Below are 22219 nucleotides of genomic sequence, written 5' to 3' on the forward strand. Positions count from 1 at the left end.
CCCTAGTCTCTTGGCATCCATTGGACCTTCCCATGGCCCTTGATAGTAATTCCATATCTATCAACACAACAACACAAAATCTTTCTTTTGCAGCAAGATTGATGAGCACTTGCAACCAAAATCTCATCAACAAATCAAAACCAAATCTTCAAGGTCCGGATGTGGATTGCTTCCTTCGATGCTCTACCCACACACTCAAGATCTTCAAGCTGTGATACCAATCTGATGTAGAGCCCTCTGTATTTACCTTTAAGGAATCTTAGCTCAACTCAAGGGATTTACAATAGGCTGGTAAACTCTCAAGGAACCAAGAACATCTCAAAGATTTCAACAGAGAACCTGACATTCAAAAAACTAAGACAACATCTTCGTTCACACAATCAGGTTTCTATGTTTGATTATATTATTCATAACTTTTAATCCTTAACGTTTCTTACCCTTTGGAAGATTTGTTCAAAATTATCCCTTTTAAACCATATCCAAAGCTGAGACAAATTCAATAAATAAATTACAAATTATGTGCTCCAAACCAAGACCCATTTTTTCTGTCATAAATCAGATATAAAACCAGAAAGCCTGCCTAGGGAATTCAATAACTTCCTCAAAATGAATCCAAATAACACCAAACCAATTTTTACTCAACCTTATATGAGTCTAGTTTTTGAATCTATAAGCCATTAATTCTTACAATGCATAAATCATCCTACAAGAACAATTTATTGTCTGCAACTTCAACATAGATCCTTAAAAGCCAGTCATTACTCAATTACACATAACTTACACAAATTGGAAATAAAACAACTCAAACCAATTGGAAATGAAAGCTCGTTCACATATCTTTCAAATGAATATAAACAAAGTTCCTGTTTCATCCAAATGTGTCTATACCAAATATTTCAATCCGACTGTAGTTGGGCATCCTCAAATCCGCAAATAACCACTTTTACCAAAACTAGCATAACTTCTTCAAAACTTAACAAAATTGCTTCAAACCAAAAAGAGAAAGAAGATTATTAATCCTACTATTCAAAAGTATAGGATATACATGGGTTCCAGGCTGTAAATGGCTGTACAATACCTAGAACCAACACAAAAACAGTTAACACCAATCAAAATGACAAGTTCTTAAAAAACTAATTGATTCAAAATGATCTCTTCTTCTTCTCCTTCATTCACCTCGATTTGAAACAAACAACACAATGCTTTTATAGTGGTTGTGGTGGTTTACAACTTTCCAACCACCTTTTAAACCAACCCATTACATTCTTTTAACCCTTCTGCATTTTTGACAATATTTTATGAACTTTATGCACTTTTGCATTACAAATTTTATATAAACCCAACCTAGACCAAAATTATGAATCAAATGAATTTAGATGGATACAAATAGATCCATTCACCTATTAAATAAATATTTTGACATTATTGATCACATTAAGACCTCCTTTTACAATTTTGACAACTTATTACAAATGGCTTCTCTAGCCTTTACATCTTGACTCAAAAAGACTCAACTTTATAATAAATGGATCACATTAATTCAACATATGACTTAAAGACTCTAAACCTCCTTTTTCTCTTAAAATTTAGGTGCCTTTGCACCATGGTGCAACCCTTTTAGCTTGAAAAATTTCAGTGGTCCTCTAGCTCAACTTTCATATCATCAACCATTTCTAACAAGAGGGGGTTACTTAACTCACAATTAGTAGGGATTTTAAACCCCTCTGCACAAATGGTTACAACATCTATCATGCCTTGCCAATAAGGAGACTTGTCACAGATAGATTTTCACTAGACAAAAAAAAGTTCAACTTCAAATTACAGTTTTTAAAACTTAATTTTCAAATTAATGCAATCAAATAAAAAAAAATTACCTAGCTACAATAAATGGAATGTTGAATAAGTCCAAAACTTGCAAATTTGTTTTCTTGCAACATAATGGACTTCCTTGTTCTAACCCATGCTCTCAAGTGAGGGTTGTGCACCAAGAGTACTACATGACACAATATAATTATTGAACTTGGATCTCTAGACTCTAGGAAAAATGGTAACAGTGCCACTAGAAGGAGAAGAAGAAGAAGCACTAGCACTAGCAAAAGCACTTGGACGGAAGCGAGTAACAGAAGAGCCCTCTCCAACATACCCTAGGGATGTAGGTGTGCATGCTCCCGTGGATGCAAATAAATGGGAACCAATAGCATTTAACTCTTCCAATTGCCTCTTCTAAGTTTCCTTTTCTTGCTCAAATATTTGTAACTAGACATAATAGAAATGAGTTACCCCAGCAATTGGTTTTTTCCATTGCTCAACATCATTTCCATGCATACCAACAATATGGTATTTAGATCTATTGATGCCACCATGATCAAAATCTTTACAAAAAAAAAAAATTCTTTGAATTTTTTGTCTATTGGAAATGCATTCAACATATTTGTAAGCCTCATCCTTTTTAGGCATTGGGAAAAATTAATGGTTTCAAAAGCACTTGGACGGAAGGAAGGAATTGAAGAGCCTTCTTCAACACCGCCCAGGGATGTAGATGTGCATGCTCCTATGTATGCAAATAAGTAGGAAACAATAACATTCTCTTCCAAATGCCTCTTCTTAGTTTCCTTTTCTTGCTCAAATGTTTGTAACTAGATTTAATAGAAACAAATTACCTCAGAAGTTGGTTTTCAGTTTTAACATTGCTTAGCATCATTGCCATGTATACCAACAATATGATATTTAGATCTACTGATGCCGCCGTGATTAAATTCTTTACAAAAAAAAAAAAACACATTTCCTCTGAATTTTTTGTCTACCAACAATGTCTTCAGCATATTTTCAAGCCTCATCCTTTTAGGCATTGGGAAAAGTTAATGTTTTCAAATGGTGAAGACTTCTACAATAAGACAATTTTAACAAACAAATTATCATTTTTGCATTGTATTTATAAAGTTATAAACTAATAAAAAAGTCAGTAATCTCTACATTTGGGCATTATGTGTTTTTCTTGAAATTTTTTAAATTTCAAAAGAATAATTTTTAAAAATCAGTAAACACTATGTTTTTTTAAGAAAAAAAATGTATATACATATTTACTTTTTTTTCTAAAAGAATTGAGGGTTTTTTGTTGTTCTCCTCCTCTCATTGAACCATTCAATTTATATTTGATAGAAAACATTCAAGATTTGGAAAGTTCAACTTCAAAAAGTTAACAAAAAATGAAAAATTCATAAACATATAAAAAAAAAACAAAATCTATAAAATTTAACACTTACCTTTTTCAAATGCGTTGAGAAGTCTTGGAACAATTGCTATGAGCTCTTTGATACTCTCAATGCAAATCTATGGTCTCCCCATTGCAGTTTTTGGACTCTTTGATGCTCTTCTTCCCTTCTGGTTGCAAATCTATGGCCTCTTGTTTTTCTTCCTCCCTTCTCATAACAAGCAAATAGATTAACTTTTAGGGTAAAATAAAAAAGCAATGCATGAAAAGGAATTTTCTTTTTTGTAAATCACTTTATTCCTATTGCAATTGGGTCATCAATTTCAGACTTTGCAAGTCATGGCATGACTCGTTGACTAGGCAAGTCACACAGGTCATGGCCCATGACTCGCTAGGTCAAGCTGTCGGGTCACCGAAACTCACCCAAGCATGCTCAACCCACTAACCCAGGCTACTTGCATGACCCACAATGAGTCTAGGGACTCTAAATCAGCCACTATGCAATGCAAATTCTTATAGCTTGAATGATGAATAACATGGTATTAGAGCCAAATCTTGTGAGTTTGAATAGTTTCTTAAGCATAGTTTCTCTATTCCTTAAATATTCAAACCACTCTAAATTATAGGCACCTGTGTGAGACGAAAAGAGGTAGGACTTGTAAGTTCATTGTGCACAAAATAGAAAAAAATCAAGGTATGGACTATTCCTGTGCGAAGATCATTTATAGCCCAAAGTGCACCAAAGGACAAAGTGTGAGGATTAAAATTATTTTTCATCAACCTCAATTGTACCGGTTTGTTTGTATTTTCACTTGTAGGATATGGGAGAAAAATTTGTTTGTAGCATGTGGAAGACCTATTGGACAACCGCCAATATTCCCCTTTGGGGTTTGGGACATGGCTTAATTGCCTCCTATGTTCTATAAGTCTAGTGGTTGTATAAGGCATTGATAGGTTGATCTTTTTGTGCAATGACAATTGGTATCAAAGCTTGGTCACAAGTTTGAATCTTCTGAGGTAACATTGAGAGGGAGACTGTTAGACTAAACACGTATGTTCCCCTTCGGGATTCGTGAAATGGCTTAACCTCCTCTTATGTTCTATAAGTCTAGTGGTCATATCAAGCATTGATAGGTTGATCTTTTGGTGCAACGATAACCCCAACTTGTAACAAGACCTTCCACAAATTTTCTTCCAATAAAATTTAGATTCCCAAGCTAACCCTACGCTCACACGATCCATTGTCACTTGGCTACTGAAAAATTCAGATCTTTAGTCATACCAAGGCCCAAGAAAACTGAAAGGAATCAAAGTGGTGTTATGAAGGTGTTTTGTTTTTGAATTTGTTGTATGAGGGCACACATTAAGAGAGGATATTCTACAGTGCACTAATGAAGAATCCTCGACAAGAAGGAAAAGATGACTTTGAGTGTAAGCTGCAACAAAATTTGAGTGTAGTAGCTGCATAGGCCAAAGAATCCTCATTATTCCATGAGTGTCCACAAAAGTGGCTAATTAAGATTGCTTGAATTTCTTTTGGTGCACCTGTACTCCTTGTGCGTTGATGATTTACTTTCCTTAGGTACACAATCTCTGTCATGACGAACTCACACTTAAAGGCTTTTGCAAGAAAAGATTGTGCTTCCATTATTCCCTAGACCTCTTCCGAATGATTTAGATAACCCTTCCATGTCTTGCTGTATATAAGTATGTTGTCAAAGAATAAATCAGGATTTCCTCAACCCTTTGTTGAAGATGTGGTTCATGTATGATTGGAATGTGGCATGCCCATTGGTCAACCCAAAGGGCATGACCAATAACTCATAGTGCACATGATGGCACCTGATAGTTGCCTTATGAAGATCATGCTCCCACACCTAAATCTAATGATAGGTTAGCCAAATATCTACTTTTGAGAATAAGACAACTTGATGTCTCATCCAACAACTCATTAATTTGTGATATTAGGTACCTATTCTTTATTTTCTTCTTGTTTAGGGCTCAATAGTCGATACATATTTTGAGTCCCATTCTTTTTCTTCACCAGTAGTACCAAAGATGTAAAATAACTCGAACAAGGATTGATGTGTCCCGTCTCCTAAAAAAATCCTTGATTGACTTTTCAATTTCAGCTTTTAAATTCTTGGGAAGTCTGTAAAAACTAGTAATGACTAGCTTGGCACCATCCTCTAACTCTATAGTGTGATCAAGTCCTCTATCAAGAAATACCACAAGGGATGGTAACTCAAAACCAAACTTGTCTATCCAATACTATCTAAAAATCATTATCATGATTATACTTAGGTCTATTGTCGAAGGGTTTAGAAGAGACCAAACATTGCGATTCCCAGCCACATCATCATGATTTAAGATCACCTCCGCGCGCCTAGCTGAAATAAATCTAAGTCCCCATCAGACATGTCTCTTACACCCACCTCCTTCCCAACCACCTTAGATGTGAATTTTAACCTCTTGAAACTTTAAGAATTTTATCAAGACTCCATCCATTGTATGCCCAAAAAAAACATTTGTGTCATCTAATGCCCCTACATAAAAGTCATTGGTAATAGCATAATTATCAAGGGTAATACTCAACTGGAGAAAAATGAGAAAACAAGGCAGTTGATGGCCACTAGTGACCTTAACATCAAATCCTTCATTCTCTTATATCATTAACCTTCTCTTGGCATCCAAGTCAGCAACAACAAAGTTGTCAGTGCCCCCACTATCAACCATGACAATAAGTAGTTGCCCCTACAATATACCTTGAGGTGGTTCCTTAGGGTGTTGATTTCACCATAGATGGGTCCTCGTTTGACTCATTAGATTTGGTCTTGGCATGCTCCTTCTCCTAAATATTTGATATGGCCTCAAAATAATTAATCTTCTCCTTGTGATGACATCTATGTTTTGATTCCTATAGCTCCATGTAGCTAAAGCATTACTAATTTCTTCACAAGTCTTTTTTAGTCGCTTCATCTAATTTGTTCTTCTAGGGCCATTCTTTCTAGGAAGGTTTCTTGCAAATGTTCTTGTATGAAATGGGTGTTGATTCTTTGAAGTAGAAGAGGCCATATCTCGAGATTCCTTGATCACCTCTTGGAATGAGGTTGGGCCAAGGGCCTTGACCTAATTTCTCAATAGGTCCATTAGCTTGTCCATGAACAAAGCAATTAATCTTCTCTTTGATATATCTGCCACCAACATAGAGAGCTTGTAAAATTTTGCAACACAGATGTCAACCATTCTCCATTGCTTCAACTTTGCCAACTTCTTGAAGAGGAGTTTTGAACCCTTCCTATAAAATCTCTTCAATAATTTGACATATGAAGTGATTTGATCATGACCTAGGGTGACCATTCCATGATACCACCCCCCATGAGAAATCTTGTAAAGATGTAGTGCTACATATTTGATTTCTTGGTCGTTGGCATAGGGTTAAGTTGAAAGCACGTGTCCACCTTTTGTACCCAAGTATGTGGTGGAGTCTTTCTTGAACCATCAAAGAGGGTAATCTTGTTAATCTTCCTTCTCATATCATTAGTGTAATCTCTATTGCCTCATTGGAAAAATGCATCATGTTGAGATCCATGTAGTCCTTAACGGCAAATCTATTTATAGCCTTGCATATAACTAATCATGTTTGAGTTGTTTCCACAACGCAAAAAATGTGAAAGTATGAATCTATTGATGCTCAACTCTAGTTGTGAAGGTAGGCATCATTTGAAATCTTGTCAAGATGTAGTGCTACATATTTGATCGCTTGGTCTTTGGCACAGGGTTAAGTTGAAAGTATGTGTCCACCTATTGTACCCAAGCATGTGGTGGAGTCTTCCTTGAACCATCAAAGAGGGTTGGCTAATCTTGTTAATCTTCCTTCTAATATCATTAGTGTAATCTCTATTACCCCATTAAAAAAATGCCTCATCTTGAGATCCATGTAGTTCTTATGGGACATATCTGTCTATAGCCTTGCATATAACTAATCATATTTGAGTTGTTCCCACAACTCAACAAATGTGAAAGTATGAATCTCTTGATGCTCAACTCTAGTTCGGTTAAATTGATGATTTGAGTTGGGATGTAGTTGTAGTAATGTGTTAGTTTTGATCCCTTCCATTTATTATCTCAATGACCATTGTTACTCTTACAACTATTGAACTGATTATCGTTTTTTATCTTATTATTCACCATCATTTGGGCCAGCAAGTCAAGAAACTAAGTTAAACCCTGATTAGTTAGACGTTTTCATGAAACTAACCAAGTGCTATATCAAGTGTCCTTTATCACCCACATAAACTTTCACTTATCACCTCCTATCATAGTATCACAACTTATTGTCCCCTAATTGGAGTGTGAATTGTGATGAGCCCCAAGCATTCCTAACATTGTGTCCCCTTTTGGGACTTTGATTGGATGCAACTATTTCCTCAATGCTCAATTGTAGTATCTTCTCTCTTTCTCTCTCATCCAAGTCATAGGTTGGAAAGTGGAAGATGACTAGATATATAGCAGTGTAACACGGGGACTCGCATCCACCTCCCAAACCTCTACCCGTCCCTGAGATGTCCTCGCACCAGGTACTTGCACACCCAAGTATCCCCAGCTTCGCCATTCCGCAACCATGCTTCCATTGGAATGGGTACTTGGATTCTATTTGAATTTATTTTTTGAATGTTACTAGTGGGTATGTAATATGTTACTATGTTGAATGTTCAATTTTTCTAGTTCATGTTGCAATTTTGATATGTTGTAACATACCCTTGAATTTTTAGTTTTTGATTCAACGACATTTTGTCAAACAGTTGGTGTGCAAAGTCTGATTTGAAATTTTCTGAGTTCTTGTTCAGATGTTAAAAATGCTTCTCTACCAAACAAATGACAATATGATATGAAGAATAGCAAGGACAAATATCTTGGCACTTGAACACTACTACAAATATGCAATGTAAAGAGTTCTTATGGACTGATCATGAATGTCACATACACTTATCCTCTATTCAAGATATACAAACTTCATACAGCTGTCTACAAAAAGTGACTGAATTTATAATGCAATGACTATTACACAGTGACTGAAATGACTGTTACACAGTGACTGAATATGCAAACCCCTTTACAATTATGACACCCATACATTCATCTAACTATTATGATCAGGTGTAGAAGAACCTGGAAATGATACGATTGCTGTTGATTGAAATTTGATGATGAATGCCCAGTTTAGCACCCCTTGAACTGTCCTTGGTGCAGGTCCGTACTCTGTCCAGGAGCAGGCTGTACAGTACGACACTATATGGAAAATATATATTAATTTTTGCTGCAAAAATGGCTGCCGAAAATGACCAGTTCTGAAACGCCCAGGCTCTAGCAATGCAACAAAGTCGGAAGCATGTGATTTGGACCAGGAATGGACTTATGACCTCCAATGTGCTTCCAGGCAGACTCACAAATTCACCAGTTTGGTACCAAATTTGTAAATGAATGTTGTCCTCAACACAATGCTGACCAAGCACTACCCCAAACCAGTTCAATGAATCTCAAGACCATCTATTTCAATGGCGTCAAGATTTCCAGCTTGAAGGGATTTTGTCCTTCAAACTATTGAGAAATAACCTCCAGAATATTATCCAATTTCTTTGATATTTCCAAGCCTGCCGAAAGAGAGCTATCCTCTTTCTTTTAATCCTTCCTCACTAGAACTATGCTTCCGTCTTGCCAATGTGGGATATTATTTTTTCCCTTTTATAAAAGCCCATGTATGTGCTCTAAAGGGAGATCTTGATTTTTAATAAAGTGACTTTATGAAACATTATAATATTTAATTTAAATAGTCACTTTATTGTTATAACTTCAAACATTAAAATAATATACCAAATAAACTCGGAATCCCACATATAATAGTTCATCGGGAAGAGCTCAACAAAATACATCACACCCTGTCACTGAAAATTGAAGGCACTGCATCCCCTGTTGGCTTACTAAAAATAACATAATCAGATTTCCACAATCCATTAGTATGTGAGCAATGTTTCTGGATTAGATTGTGTGAGTTTTTTTAGCATCAACGTTTCGGATCATACTACATGATCCATCATCAGGACGAGAGAACATCAGAACATTCCATATTCTGATGTTCTCTCGTCCTGATGATGGATCATGTAGTATGATCCGAAACGTTGATGCTAAAAAAATCACACAATCTAATCCAGAAACATTGCTCACTTACTAAAAATAGTAAGCCTTTTTGAAAACCCAACAAACGAACTCCATTTGGCATGTAATTAAATTTGTCTAGGCCAAATAACCTCAGGATCCCTTTTGAAGTCCTGGTTAGCCCTCGGGACCATAAAAAAAGGGGCTAACGACAACATACATCCAAATTGGCTAAGTGGGGGACAGACATTACATATGTTCAAGTATTTTAATTTGGAATCTTCTAGTGAAACTTGAAACATCATTTCATGACAAGCATTTCAAGTTCTATATGCATACTATACAACACCCCTCCCTGCCCCGTCCTCCCCTTGCTACTATCCCCTGGCCATCCCCTTGCCATCCCAAAATTGAGGCCCATTTTCTCCCCATCCCAAGGAACTCGTCCCGGTGTCCCCCCATCCTGATGTACCCCAGTACTAGAGTAACATTGATATATAGTGGTAGGATACAAATATGATGTGTTTCAAATTGAAGGTACTTCCTATGGGCAAAAAGTTTGTGAAGTTGATCATTTCCTTAGAGGCTTTTTTAGACATGAAACTTGCTACTCATGATGGAAAATGATGTTGCAATGTTAATGTACAGGGGAAAAATGAATCCACTACCCTATACACAAGTGAAGGGTGGAAACCAAGATTCACCTCCTAATATAGGTTTGACTTACCATAAGATCAAGTGTTAATTCGTAACCTAATACAAAAGGGCGAATTTCTTGGACTTACTTCTCCCTCACCTCCACAAAGAGAGGGATATTTATCAAGGTAGATATGCAATATAGAGCTGAATGTAAAGAAATGGAAATGTGTATTGAGATAAAGAAGGAAAGAAAACTCACCTTAATACAAACCTATAAATGGTTTGTTAAATGATCTCCGAAACTATTGAAGCCCACAATCTAGACCGAAAACCGTGAGATCTACAAAACCTAGAAATCATTAATTTTTCTAGAAAATTCAACCTAAAGAAGTGGGTCAACTTAAGGAAGCAAAGTTGACTTGGTAGTTATAGTGTCAAAACGCGAAACAATTTCCAATTCTCCAGTGTTCAGTGAAAAGGGTATTTGAATCTACAATCTATTTCATCTTCCAAGATCTACAAAATGCAAGAAAAATGGTTTTGTTTTGTTGATGGGGAGTGGGGGGGGGGTAGGGGGGTTCCATGGTCAAACCCTAATAAGGGATTAACCTTGAAATTGAAATAATTGAAATGCTAGAATGCACAAATTCACCTTACAATAGTAGAATTCCTCAAATTGAATGTAATGAACTCACTTTACCAATTGAATGGATCAAGAGGATGTGAATGTAGAAGACCTTCCTTTCCTTGACAAGAAGATCCTACATGACCAATGAAGGAAGCTTGATCTTGAAAGATTGTTGCATGGACATGGAAGATAGATGATGAAGCTCCCAAATGAACTCCTTGAAGCTACTTGAAAGAACCTTGAATGCAAGAGATTTCTTGAATGGCTTGCAAAAGGATCTCTTTGAATGTACTTGATGATGGATTGAATGCTTGAAGGCTTGAGCCCGTGTCAGTGGATGTTAATTGTGAATGCTTGATGAAAAATGAGGCAAATGGATGGGTTTATAGAGGGCTTAGAATAACCTTTCTCCCATAGGCGAACTGCGCATCAAAATTAACACCTTAGACCAACCTCGGAACAAGATCCAAAATGGGACTTAAGCATGGATGCAATGTATTCTAAATTGGGCTTGCAAGGATGCACTACATCCTTGATTGAGAAAGGACATACTACGTTCTTGCTAGCCAAGTCCAAAAAATTCCCAGGATTCCCTTAGGATCCTAAAATAGAACCCAACTTCCGGAAATCAAGTGCGGACTCTAAGAAACCCCAATTTTGATATGGAAAAGAAATTTTGAGAGATAGAGAGAGAAAAGGGAGGAATCAAGTGGATAGATCCTAACTCTAGATTTGCATCATTAAATAGGAATACCAAGGAGGATCTATTAGGTCCTACCCTAATTCTGTCTAGGAAGAATAAAGAGCTATGAGAAAAAATGGGAGAAATGCAAAATTAAATTTAAGTCTAGCATCAAGTCTCACTAAATAGGTGTAAATCATCATTAAACTGAAGTGCTTCTAATTTAAGATGGTACAGTTATTGATTTTTTATCAGATCTAATGCTTATGTGTTGTGGTAGTCACCTTGATACTCATGGTGGCAAATAAAGTAGTTGTCACTAAGATTTCTCTAGATCTAATGCCTATGTGTCCCAATAGTTTTCCTTATTGTTCGTTGGCCAAAGAAGAAACTATTGTATTTATATTCATTGGTCTGAATTTATTAATGTTCTAGATTTGGTTTCCCCATTGGGAATAACCATTGTTGTAACAATCACCCTCCATGGCCTACGGTATTGAATTTGACTTTGCGGAAGTTCAGGATACAACTTAGGTTTGCATAGCTAATGGCATTCAATGGTAATCATAATTCAGTTCTCCATACTATTCATTGCAGAGGATCAATGAGAAATCACTCTAGCAAGTATAATTAGTATGTTATTGTGTCTTCATTTGTTTGATCAAACACCTTTGGACCACAATGTTTGACATCATTGACAACTAGATAAGAACAACTAAACATAGATTTCCAATGTCTATTGAAGTAAAATAGTATACATTCTTAATCTTTAAAAGGTAGTCAAGCATGATTCTTAGTCTTTGCACCAAAATTGGCAAGCAAAGAAATTAAAGTCAAATTAATACAATCAAGAAATTTTAGGAAGATGAATTGCCAAAGGACATGCAAGGTCAATCTATATGATAAGGGAAACAACTTGTACAAAGTTTTGATCAAGGAAATTTTAATTTTAACTTTTGTTGTGTCACATGTATTTGTAATTTTGTAGTACATTTGCAAAGGCCAAAGAGGAGCTTGCATGGGAAACTTTCATGAAGGTAAAATATGATGCCTTGGTGAAAAATGAGACTTAGAGATTGTCAATATTCCTCCTTAAATAGACCTTTGGATCGTATTGTGAAGATAGTAGCCTTTCATTTATCTCAATGCCTTCTCAGTTTGGAAGCTTCCGATTTCTTAGACAATAACATCTGGTTTGCAAGTTGGTGAAGTCCTTGTATGGACTTAACACAAGCTCTTCAAGTCTACCATTTAAAAAAATTATGAGCACATTAAGAGATTTTGGTTTCAAAAATGCTCTTTTAACCCTTTTTGTAGAAACTATCAATTATGACATAGTAATCCTAATTGTCCATGTTGATGATAGTGCAATCATTGGAAACAATGCATGGTCAGTTCAATGGCAAAGTTAATACACTATTTGGTAACTCTTTCTTCAGAAGTAATTTCTTGGCAAAGCAAGCTACAATACACAATTGCCTTGTTTTCCAAAGAAGCATAATACAAAGCATTTGATAATACTTGTGAAGGCAATATGGTTACAAAAGATATTGGTTGATCTTACACTTGACTAAACAAAACTGATCTCACTTTTCAGCAATAACTAAAGAATTTTCAAGATTCACCTAATCAGCATGTGGGAAACAAGTAGATTGAAGTTTGCCATTACATTATTGAGTTATTTGGTAATGAAAATGTTTGTCTTTATTGTTGTCCTCTAATAGAAATAAATTATGACACTGACTAAAACAAATGGAGATAAGTTTAAGTTTGTCCTTTTGTCAAATTTAGTCTTTATGGGGTATTAAATTAATTAAACAATTTCCCTATAATGCCAAAAAATGCTATTAACCTTTGTCACTTGAGAGATGTTTTGATTCTGCTACCATTAGCAAATTGATGAACAACCCATATAGGTTGTCCTTTGTTTTTCATTTTGAACATTGTAGATTGAATCTTTGGGCTTACATAGTTAGCCACTGAAATATAATGTTTAAGGATTGTCTGGAAATGGCAGTCACAGTACCACAGAGTTTAGTAGCACTATTAAATGTGCCCACTTGAACGAGATGTGTATAGTGTAGGAGTTGATATATCAAAATATATTTTCTATCTACAGAAACAGTGCTGCAATATCTGTTATTTAAACTTTATTTAAATAAGACACGCTTTATCCTGGAAAAAAGCATTCACTATTGACCTGACATAATACAACAGATCCTTCTGCATTGAGACCAATCTCTTTGAGAATAAAAAATGCTCCAATCCTATTTGAAAAACACTAGAAAGAATCAGATGTACCAAACAATTCAAAAAATGTCTGGATAGTAGTTGAGTTGAATTTCCAAGGTTATGACATGATCGTGTAAGTTTCTGATTGTAGGAGCTACCACCTGTATTCAAAACCTTAGGAACTTAATGGATGGAGGACTACTAATTCATGAAAACCAGAAAATTTAAGGACCATGAAGTTATCATCAGAAGAGAAGACATGACATACCAGTTCAGAGCACCATCTGTAATATTTTATGCTTTTACCCGAGGGTACAAAAAATAATAGTTTAAAATTTGATTATGTGCATTGTAGAAAGGTTTCAAATTTTTGGGAGGTCTGTACTTTCATTAATTGTATCATGAGTCATATTTCCCTTTTTCAGTGGATGGTTGAGCGAATCACAACTTGAGCCTCTTTATGGAACCATGCCAATTACTAGCCCTTAAAGCATTTGCTCAATGGTCCAGCTCTTGTCAGGTTCTAGTTAGTTGGCGCTTCCATTATCCCTTGTAGCAACACTCCTAAGATAGGGATGGAAGTAATGGGTGTCAGATATCAATACTAGTTCCATTACTATTGGTGTATGATAGGAAAAAGGAATTAAAAAGGGTTTATCCCTTAGGTAGTAGTGACCTTCTCTCTGCTCTGGCTGCTAATATTTATAATAAACTGTAAGTATGCCTGTAATCAGAACATTTACATGCCACACTGCGAAATAGATTGCATTTATTTGCACTTCGTTTTTATTTCTTAAGAAAACATTTGTATTTTCACCAATCTGACATTTTCATCTTTGTTGATTCTAAAAATCAGTTCATATGTATAACGACAGCTACAAAAGCAGACTGAATGTAAATAAATTCTCAGAAGTTTCTGGTCAAGTCCAAAAAGTATCACCTTTCAATTTTCTGCGAATCATTTTGACCATGCTTGGGGTTTTAGGAGCACCATTAGCTTCATATTTGAAGCTATCATCATGGTCTGCTATATCTAGATCATCTATAACAGAGAGAAACACACAGAATATGAGCAAAAGCCCATTGATTTTGCAATCACATGAAAAGAACTGTACAAAAAACAGCATACCAATATCTATCTCTTCCTCATTGGAGTCTGAGGTGGGCTTTTCACCCAAAGCAGCTTCTGATGCAGGGAAATTGTAGACTGAAAATATGCTAGATAGTTCGAGCACTCCAAGAGGCATTTCACATTCTTGATCTTCATTCTTTGAAGGATTTTTTGTCTTGCCACGCTTGACCTTGATTAGAGTTTCAAAAATGTTCTAGACGTAAAATGCATAAAATAATCAGGCCATTAAGCATATATGTTATAGAAAAAGAAATAGAAAGATCCATTGGTGTATAAATATAGCTTCCACCTTTTTCTTCGGCATGTGTGGATGGTGAATTGCTAGCAGATCCGGAGAAATTTGAATGTCTTTATTATATACATGGAGCATGGAATCAAACAATCTGCAGTTAAAGGAACATTAGATCTTTCATTTTTCATGAAGATTAGCAAATCATTAATTGCGTTAAGTGGCTTGAAAACAGAGTTTTTTTTCATTGAAAAAGAAATCCAAGTCATTTATTATAAAATTGTGAAGGACTCGATCAAGTATAATTCCATATCTTGCTTCCAATGGTAAGGGTAACATTGCAGCACAACAGTAAAGTCAGATTTTTTTACTCTTTTCCCATAAAAGTTCTCTAACTTTCCCTTCCATAAGTTTACATCAGTTAGTTATTTGGTAGTATTGACCAAATCTCTCCCTCAGAATTATAGCTCCAATAACTCCATCAGTACACACACACATATACATACATATAATTATGTGCATATGAAGTGATACGTCCCACTCAGAAATCCAGCTTGTTGTTTTCATGAACATACAGTCCCCCATGTTTCTAAGTTTAGAACACACTGATAATAAGGGTGTGTGAGCATATCATCCCAATGGCATGTTGTATGTTGTTTGGATGTGATGAACCTTGATTAAGATCAACATTACGAGGAATAATTCTCAAGTAAAATGAGAAAACTGTAGTAATTGGAAATGATATATTCAGCATAAGTCATTTAATCCTCAATGTAACCATCAACGTAATTGATATATACATGGATGATAATATTCATTGACTACATTGATGACTAGACCGTTGCTGAATGTTATATATTATTTCTGAATATATATATATTCATCAATGTAGTCAAGGAATATTATCATCCATGATTATGAGTCGTATCAAGTTATCAACCATATACCGATACGTATGTGTTATGAGGAACAATTATTTTGATTGCCTATAATCAGCAAAATTTGTAATTCATATTAAAACAAACACACAAAAAAAAGTTGTGTTTTAATATGAATTACTTGTAATGTTCTGATGTCTAATTCACCTTCAGAGACTGGGTTGCCCATATGTGAGTTTGGCAAACATCAAAATCTAACTCCAAATAATGCGTACACTAGGTCTTGTATGCCGTACGGAGTAGCTAGAATAGGTACGGTGGGCACTGGAAGATGTACAGACCAGCCGATGGATGAAGGTTTGGCCATACGGTAGTGAGGGAGGACCATACGGTGTTTGTATGGAGGTCGTACGACAAATGTCTTGAAGGTCTACGGTTAGTGTGGATGCTCGTACGACATGGGTCCATACAATACTTGTTGGGTGGCTATACGGTTATGACTCTGGAAGTCGTACAGTGGTTGTGGGATGTGGGTACGGTGATGGATTGGGGCGAAAACAATATGCCAGAGATAATCGAATGCACTCTTGCAAATACACAAACAATTATATATGAACATGATTATATTCTAGAAGTCGTGTGACTTGTAAATAATGATGCTCTGATTTGCCAGATCTGAGCCAAGAAATACAGTGACAGAATAGGGTGAGGGTTGAATCTCACCGAAATTGCAAGAGCCAAATAAGGAAGATCTTTCACTTTCGAAATGGCGAACAAACCAAAACTCCAACAAGAATTCACAATTCAAAAAAATAATCCAAATCGCATACCAACTACTACCTACATATCGTGCTTAAATACCTGTTGGGGAAACCTTCTGAGGGTTTATAGAGATAGCCGACGACTGCACCTACTTACGGAAACATTTAAATAAAAATGAGTCCAAGATATACTAAATCAATCGGCCCATTTTATAAAGGTTTGATTAATTATTGATTTTATGACGGAAACATTACATTACTATTGTGGGTTTTTTAAAAAAAAATTATCCATAAAATATATTCTAGCTTTTTAAATAATTTTTATCCTCAAGTTTTCATGGTTTTACACAATTTTTTCCTTTTAAACTTTTTTGGAGGGTTCTAATTATTTTTCCTCAAAAAATATTGGGTAGGTTTGTAATTTTTTCCTAAAAAAATAAGAGTTTGCTCTTGTAATTTGTGAAGTTCGTGTGGGATTTTTTTGTTAATCTCCTAATTTTCAAGTTTTTACATTTTTTTTGTCTAAAATTCTTTTTAAACTTCACTTTCAAGATTTTGTCATTTTTTCCACAAATATTATGGCTTCTTGCAGTCTATTTTGAGCCATAGTGGTTATTTGCAAAAGTTCTTGGTAAATCATGGTATCTTACAGTTTGTTTGGCGTATTTTGCTCATCTACAAAAGTTTGGAGGGTTTGTTCTTTTTCCTCAAAATTTTGGCAGCTAATTCTCAATATGTGTCTTTGTGTACAGGAAAGGACAGTTCTTCTATTCAACATCAGGGTGAATATTTTATGATGGTTTTTGGTCAGAGGTTTTGCAGATCTTGGGAGGGTTATTGGCAAGCTTGTCTCTTCTTGCGAAGCACTTTAAAGAAGGGGACACCCTTGTCTGTTCTTTCCTAGATGGGTTTTGGCTACTCTTGGTTAGAGACATTTTGCGAATCCAACGAGGGTCTTAGCAACAACATAATGTTTTGAAGGATTTGTAAGTACAAGACCTGTATTGTCTTTTAAAGGATAGTTGATAGAATGACCATTAAAGGAGCGTATTAGATTATTTTTAGTATCCTAGGTTCCTGCTAAATTTAGCTCATTCTTATAGAACCTTACTCAATTTCATTTAGGCTTTATTTTGAGTTTTCTTAGTTTAGTCTATTTTTAGACAACTTGCTTTTTGGTTCATGGTATTATTAGTGTCTATTAAGCTCTATTTAAGTGTGCAATGTTGATACAAATTTTTAACTCCCATTTTTAATAATTTCAACTAGAGCCCCCTAGAGGTCCTCCCCAAAGAGCTAGAAACCTGATTACATATTTTCCCTACGCATTAGGAGGGAACTAGTATCGGACTTATGCTAAATTTCTAATTATTTGTATATATCTTATTTTTTCTCTTTTTGTTTATATAGAATGAGATCATATATCTCATATATATGTGATAGAGGAGACTTCTCACCAAGGGTTACCACATTTCACATGTGGCCCCATAAATTGATAATTAGATTATTATTATAATAAAAAAATAACATATCTAATTATAATATAGTTATATATAATATAATAAAAATAATTATATATATTATCTTATGTTGTGTCACAATAATAATATAAATATAATTATAACCTTTGTGAAATATATGATTTCTATGTTGACCTATGGATTTTGACCACAACTACAATAAAGTCAACACTCCCTCTTAGCTAGGGAGGAATCCTTAATAATAGATAATCAACTACTATCTCAAGTGATCTAATGCATCACTAGAGATAATCAGATGCCTTAAGGTTTGTCCTTCCAACACTACCTTCAACACTCCCTCTTAGCAGGGAGGAATTCATTTAAGTTATGTCACCATGCATTACTATAACTTATCATTATGCAGGTTAGATATATTTGCCTTCTAATCCTAATTTTTAGCACTCCCTCTTTAGCTTAGGAGGATTTTTAATATTAGGTTGAAATATATTAACTTATACAATAACCACCATAGTGGATGTAGAAATTATCTTTATGGAATATCATTGGATATCATCATATGTGCTCACTACTATCCACCATTAAAAATCAAGATTTCTACCATTATGGAATTTCGTCAAGAACTATTACAAGAACCTCCCACCATAAGGAGTTTAAATGATTACCTTTATGACATGTCGTCAGATATCACCATATGTTATCCACCATAAAAGATTTAGAGATACCTACCATTATTAAATGTCGTTGGATATCACCATGCGTTATCCACTATAATATATTAGGGTAACTACTATAATGGCATGTCATTAGGTATCACCACATGTGTTACTCACCATAATAGATTTTTAAAATTACCTTAATGGCATGTCATTGAACATCACCATCTTTGTTATCCACCATAAAGGATTTAAAATGTCTACCATTATGGCATGTTGTTGAGTATTACATGTGTTATCCACCATAATGGATTTAAGATATCTGCCACTATGGCATATCGTCAGTTATTACCATGTGCACTACCTAGCATAATGGATTTGACATATCTACCATCATATGAGATCTTCACCTCACAACAAAGGTCGCATGTACAAGTGTCTTATCTCTATCAGATTGTCACCTCACAAAATATTCATTTCACAAGTACAAGGAAAATCACCATGGATTATTTTACACAATGTTGTTATGTTGTCATAGACATGACTGTTATCTCTAAAAGTTGCACCCTAACTAAGTTCTAAAACTCAATCTCTTCGAGAAACATGGAAATCCTCCTAGGTTTGTGGGTTACCCAAAAATGGAGTAGATCTTTAGATTCTAGGCTGGTTCCTATATGATACTTCACCTAAGATTGATGCAGGAATGCAAACTATTTGGTTGGAAAAGGGTGAGAAGGATTTCTTGCTTGAAATTGAAATACTAAAAAGGTTAATTTAACTAAAATTTAAGGTTATGCACCAAAACATTAAGATGAGAAGATTATTGTCTTGACACAATGAAGCTTTATTAAACAATTCAATATTGGCACAATACCAATCATAAGAAAACTCATATATAATCACTTTATAAGAAGGATAGACTTTAAACAAAATACTAATAGGAATAATGATATTCATAGTTAACAACATGAAATGAAGCACAATTCCACAACTTATAACCTATATGGGTATTCCAAAATTCACTTGCAAATGTTAAAACTGAGACATTAACTCAAGGATTTAAAACAAAAAACAAAAATAACATCAAATCAGTGACTTACACACAACAAAGTGAACACAAAATGGGCTTCCAAACTGTTCTTTATTCAAGCTCCAAAGGTAGCACAATACAACCTCATAAAACTAGTTACAAAGTAATATGCAAACATATCATGAAAGACTCAAAGAAATCACACCAAAATTGCCTCTGCGTAAAAATTGGAACCCCGCACAAATGAGCCTCAAGCTCATACTTATCCATTTTTACATCCAACTACATCATAAATGCAAACACCAACTCCTTGGGCGAGTTCAGTCAATAAGGCACTTTTAGGGCTCTTAAAAAGACTTCGAAAAGGTGTACAAATGGCCCAAATGGCATGGCCCCAAAATATCACCCTAAAGATCCATCATAAATGTAGTCATATCTCAAAGAAAGGCTCACAAAAGTCTCCAATATGCAATAACTTTCTAACTCTCAAATCCCATCACTATGGTAGTTGGACAAGTGCAATAACTCTACAAAATATCTAGCTTTGACTTTTAATGGTAAAGTAAATATCTTATTTATCCATCACCAATGATTAGTAATTCATTTATCTAGTCAATATTAAAACATTAATTAGATAAACGAATCATCATAAACCTTTGATACTTATATCAAATTAATGATAATACATAATACGTCATTCATATTTTCTTATTTTTAATATATTATTACTTACATTAATGATATTATTAACTAATAAGTAAAATCACTTAATAATAACCATTTCAATTAGTTTATTTTTTCTACAACTTCATATTTAAACATAGCATTAAGTTAAAATATGTATCTAAACCAAAGTGTCAGTAATGCATTTGTTTGAACCAGTTGAAGAAAGAACTATCGACTTATCTTGTAATGAAATAACTTGCACAATAGAAGAAATAATATGAAATATTATATAAATACTTGATAATAACTGAGAGTAATAGGCCACTTCGAGGGGGCAACCTCCAAATATCTCCAATGAGAACACATTTCACAATATGATGCTGAAATAAGACTCACAACCTCCTACATATACCTAATTATGCTTAGGTTGAATAGACACAACTCTGTATAACACCTAAGCCGACATACCTACCTAAATAATAATAACATGACTTAATTAAGGATTAAGATAGCTACAAGTTGACTACTCATAACCCTATATACACCAATATTAAGGGCATAGCATGCCCTCTCTCTTGAAAGAAGCATTGTCCTCAATGCTAACCGAGTGTGGATTCTTTTCAATGAACTCTTCATTCTCCCATGTGGCCTCTTCAACTAGTAAGTTCTTCCATTGGATGAGATATTGAGTTAGGGTTTTGTTCCTTAACTTCTTCATGCGTGTTTGAAGAATGCACTCTGGTTCCAAAATTATTCTTCCTTCTTCATCAAGTTCTAGTAGTATTGTTTGAGTAAGAACATTCTGCCTAGTTACCTTCTTCAAACAAGAAACATGAAAAACTGGATGCATCTTTGTTGTTGGTGGCAACTCAAGCTTGTAGGCAACACTACCAATCTTTTGCATGATTTGGTATGGTCCATAATATCTTAGAGACAACTTATTATTCTTTTTTTGTTGCTTCATTGAGATTTTTTTAAAAGGCTGCAATCTCAAGAAGACCCAATCCCCAACTTCAAAATTTCTTTCACTACAATATTGGTCCGCTTGTTGTTTCATTCGATTTTGTGTCATAGCTAAATTCTCCTTGAGTCTTGAAAGTACCTATTGTTGATGAAGCAAGTGGTCCTCTACTACTTGAACTCTTAAATGACACCTTTAACGATGATGTGATGGAAGGAGGATGATATCCATAAAGTGCCAAAAATGGAGACATTTTTTGATGAGCTAAGAAAATAAGTATTGTACCACCATTCTGCAAGAGGTAGCCAATCTACCCATTGAGATTGTTTTCTAAAGTGAAACAATGTATATATCCTTCCAAACATTTATTAACAACCTCAGTTTGCCCATCTGATTGAGGATGGTATGAAGAACTATGAGCCAATTGAGTACCCAAACATGAGAATAAATCTTTCCAAAAGTGACAAGTAAAGATAGGATCACGATCACTAACAATAACATTAGGTGTACCATGTAGCTTTTGGATATTCTCCAAGAAAACTGTTGCCACTATACTTGCTATAAAAGGATGTGATAATGCAATGAAATGTGCATATTTAGTGAGGTGATCAACTATTACCATGATGACATTATGACCTTTAGATTTGGGAAGCCCTGTGATGAAGTCCATGGATACCTCTTCCCAACATTGGCTAGGAATAGATAAAGGTTGCAAGAGACCTGGAGTCTTAATTGTTTCCCTTTTATTTCTTTGACAAACCAAACATTCAAGCACAAATTTTTGAACATCACCTTTTAGCCCTTCCCAAAAAAAATCTTGCTTGACCCGATGATATGTCTACAAAAATCCTGAATGACCACCAATTGGGGACTCATGTAG

General features: G+C 34.9%; 1 protein-coding gene across 2 annotated transcripts in view; it reads right to left on the reverse strand.

Annotated features, from left to right (window-relative positions):
• DAW1 (Transducin/WD40 repeat-like superfamily protein) overlaps positions 1–22219 on the reverse strand; it is a 308544-nt gene that overhangs the window by 77540 nt on the left and 208785 nt on the right. For both annotated transcript variants that reach the window (XM_089830229.1, XM_089830230.1), the window contains 3 exons: positions 14970–15063; positions 14678–14873; positions 14489–14590 (listed from right to left, as the gene is read on the reverse strand). In XM_089830229.1, coding sequence (XP_089686355.1) covers positions 14489–14590; positions 14678–14873; positions 14970–15063 — 392 coding nt within the window. The remainder of the gene's footprint in view (positions 1–14488; positions 14591–14677; positions 14874–14969; positions 15064–22219) is intronic.

This window comes from Cupressus sempervirens, chromosome 5, assembly GCF_028749045.1.
Source record: "Cupressus sempervirens isolate cs-2001-9-10 chromosome 5, ASM2874904v1, whole genome shotgun sequence".
In the NCBI taxonomy this organism is placed as follows: Eukaryota; Viridiplantae; Streptophyta; class Pinopsida; order Cupressales; family Cupressaceae; genus Cupressus; species Cupressus sempervirens.